The 3,386-nt window shown below is 38.6% G+C and overlaps 1 protein-coding gene across 1 annotated transcript; it reads right to left on the bottom strand.

The window, feature by feature from the left end:
* Positions 1–704: 704 nt before the first annotated feature.
* On the bottom strand, positions 705–1,440 carry LOC139469913 (protein lin-32-like). Its single transcript, XM_071252262.1, has one exon. It carries the CDS (start codon positions 1,438–1,440, stop codon positions 898–900), a length of 543 nt encoding a protein of 180 aa, XP_071108363.1. The 3' UTR covers positions 705–897.
* Between the last annotated feature and the right edge of the window lie 1,946 nt (positions 1,441–3,386).

The raw sequence follows: 3,386 nt of genomic DNA on the forward strand, positions 1-3,386 counted from the left end.
GACCGACATAACGAACTTATTTTTAGCCCTGGACATTTGTTGTATATATGCTGTATATATGTTTATAATGAACTACGGTTATAACGAACTAAAAGTAGTGGTCCCTTTGAGTTCGTTATAACCGTAGTTTACTGTATACATTATCTAGATGGTTCTTGATCACATTAAAATATTACTAATGTAGGTATTCCACAGTTATGGTGCAGGACTAACCTATTTCTAAATTACCATGATTAAATAAAAGGTTAGAACGCAGTTAAAAGCGTTACATCCATGACGTCGGAAGAGCATATGAAACTGAGAGAGAAAATCAACATATGAATATAAAGATAAACGAAAACAAGAAGATTATCTTTAAATATTTATATAACAATTTACAACAAGCACCCATTTCGAGAATATACAAAACTATGAGCATCTTCCATTGACAGATTTTGGTACTTATTTCCTAACAGACAAATCATTTGTACAGATTTCGTTTCTTCAGAGAAGTTTCCTGTTTGTTATTGGGAGCTGCACGTGCTGCACGTGTGCCATCCACATATCCTGTACGTGCATCACAGAAGCAACATGTGCCATATTAAACGTAAATAGAGTCGTTGATTGATATTTAAGATGTAACAAAAACTGCTTCAATAAGGTTTTCATTTCACATATTCATTCATAATTTTACGCGGAAAACATAAAATCAACTACTTACAGAAACGAAGGCAGATTCTGAACACAAATGGTGTATATACAAAAATAAATAAAATGAGTATATCCAGCACATCAAGGGGGCCAAATGTTCAACAAGTCTTCATTCACACGAAACAAACTTCGGCACTTCAATAGTCACTTGCATTCCGCAATAGTTCTATCCAGCATACAAAAAAGTTCAATCACTTATTCCTTAGGTTATGAATCGTCGTCTTTGTCCAAGAGGTCTTGCAAGGCTTGAATGTAGGTCTGAGCCATCTGTAGGGTCTCATACTTCGACAACTGTCTGTCATCCCCAATAGAAGGCACCACAGTTCTGAGTTTATCGAACGCAACATTGAGACTCTCCATCCTCTTCCTTTCCCTTGCATTAGCAGCAAGTCTCCGTCTCTTCTGAATGTCCTTCGTGATAGGTTTAGGCAGCCGTTGCCTCCTCCTCACTGGAACAGAGAACTTCTCACCACTTGGTCCATCTACCGTGCCCCTAGTATAGGTGGCCTGTGGGTGACCCGGGTGGTCGGGGAAGGTAAAATGCGTATGGCTACTCTCTAAGGGTGTCAACGGCGTGCAAGGGGTGCAGTCACTGTCTGAATAAGGAATGTCGAAGGTCGACCTGGAATTGATCTCAAATTCTGAAAAATCAGGAGCTAAATTGAACATAGAGGCTGTAGGTAAACCTGGTATAGTCATGAGGTCCACAGACCTTCGTTCCTTCAGGGTAAGCATCTCTCCCTCCATCATGACTACCCTAACAAACACGACACGTGCTGAATGACTAAGGCGCGTGCGAATAGCACCCTGTTTCTTCGAGCCACGTGGCGGAACTGTATTGACCCTTGTGACGCGAATACTCTAGAGCTGAAAAAAACGTTGTGCATTTAATGAGGCTAAATCCTTCAACTACCGCCTTCTAACAAGGAGATGAGAACCAACAGCCAATGACTGAATCGTAACTGCTTCTTCATTCTCTGGCACTTATAGAAATCATTTGGACAATACCTATGCGCAGTAAAACGGACGTTGAATGGGCCCGCCCCTAATCGGGGTGAGTGACAGGTGATCGCGTGCCATGAGGCTCTGTCGCGAGCTTGACGCCAGGACACGCGTACCTGCACGCTTCGTTGGTACAGACTTGTGCCTGAGAGGCGGGATTGAGAACGGGCGGGTGAGACGGGAACTTGTCTTAAGCGGTCGGATAGCACATCGGTCGCATTACTACAGATAATGATTCAAATATTATTTGGAGCATAACCATTTTGAAACGAAATATCAAGCAATGACGTACAACTCTATATTTGCAATTACAATGAGGATTCTTGAGTGTTAAGTATGACATCACAAGAAATTGATTGTCTTTGCCAATATGTTCATGAACATATTAGTATAGCCAGTCAAGTATTATCTACTATGTTAAATTATATTTGGTTATGACATACATTTTTGCGCAACTTGGGTTAAATCTTAAATAAAATCAAACCAAATACCGAAATTCAGAAAAATATATTGAAACGTGTTCTTTTTGCGAATTTGAATTAGTCATACAAACGGTAGATAGAAATAAGCAGGTGACAGTTTTCTGGTAGTTTAAAAACTATTTGTTCATATTGATGAAATATGAACGATGTGTTGGTACCATGTGACGGCCTTGTCAAATTTTAACCGTTAATCTTTGGATTAGACAAATAAAACGGACAAAACGATTTCCATAAACATGAGAAATGTCTGCTAAAAGCAGAATCCGTTGTATGATTCCGACTATATCATAGGCATGTGTTTAAGAATCACTATCAATTAGTGATGATGTCTGAGCATATCCTGAAACCCACCGGTGAAAAGGAAACCAATAAAAAATCGTTCCCTTTACAGACGTTCCCTTACTTCTTTCCATCAGTATATAACTGAAGTTCATTAAGTTCATTGCTAAACACGACGCTAGCTGGAAACGTGCGCGTATGGTCACCTTGCTTCAAACTGAGGTGAAACTGATACAGGAACCACTTGAGCAACTCCTGATTGGTCTGAAGCAATCCATTATTTACATTTAGTGTTTCGCGTTTAGGTGACGCTTTGCACAGACTTTTTACATCTGACAGTGTATAACCATCTGTTGTTACCTCTGTGGCGTCCATACCTGAAGAATCCTTTATTTTTAATTTTGCAAAAAATATCAACAGGTGACATGAAACAGACATTTGCAACTGCATAGTTCTAAGTGGAATACTGACACAAAAGAGAATTGATGTTTTATTGAAAAACGTAACTGATCTGAATTATACAAATTTTAAAACACTCCCAATCCATCCAGCATATTCAAGGTCTGATGAAAAACGCACAACCCCCGATTTTAAAGAATATAGTTAACACACTGCTTATCTTTAGTTACAAGAAAATGCTAATATTTTGCCTCACTGTTTTTTATTCTGATCCTGTCGTTATTAAGGCCATGAATTCGTGTCTGTGCAAAAATGTCAAATTAAAATTTCTTCCTTGGACTAAAATTAATCCTAGTTAACAAAACGCTATTAAACAAACTCGTAAGCTACCATATGTTGTCCTGATAGAGAAAAACTGTTTTGTATAAATACAAGTTCCTGAACGATTCGTTTCTTACTTACTATAATTGGTATTTGTGATACACATCTAACGACCCACTCCTTACAATTAAATTGTTCAGACACAAAGACATC

Source organism: Haliotis cracherodii, unplaced genomic scaffold (genome assembly GCF_022045235.1).
Source record: "Haliotis cracherodii isolate W230 unplaced genomic scaffold, xgHalCrac1.p SCAF_2, whole genome shotgun sequence".
In the NCBI taxonomy this organism is placed as follows: Eukaryota; Metazoa; Mollusca; class Gastropoda; order Lepetellida; family Haliotidae; genus Haliotis; species Haliotis cracherodii.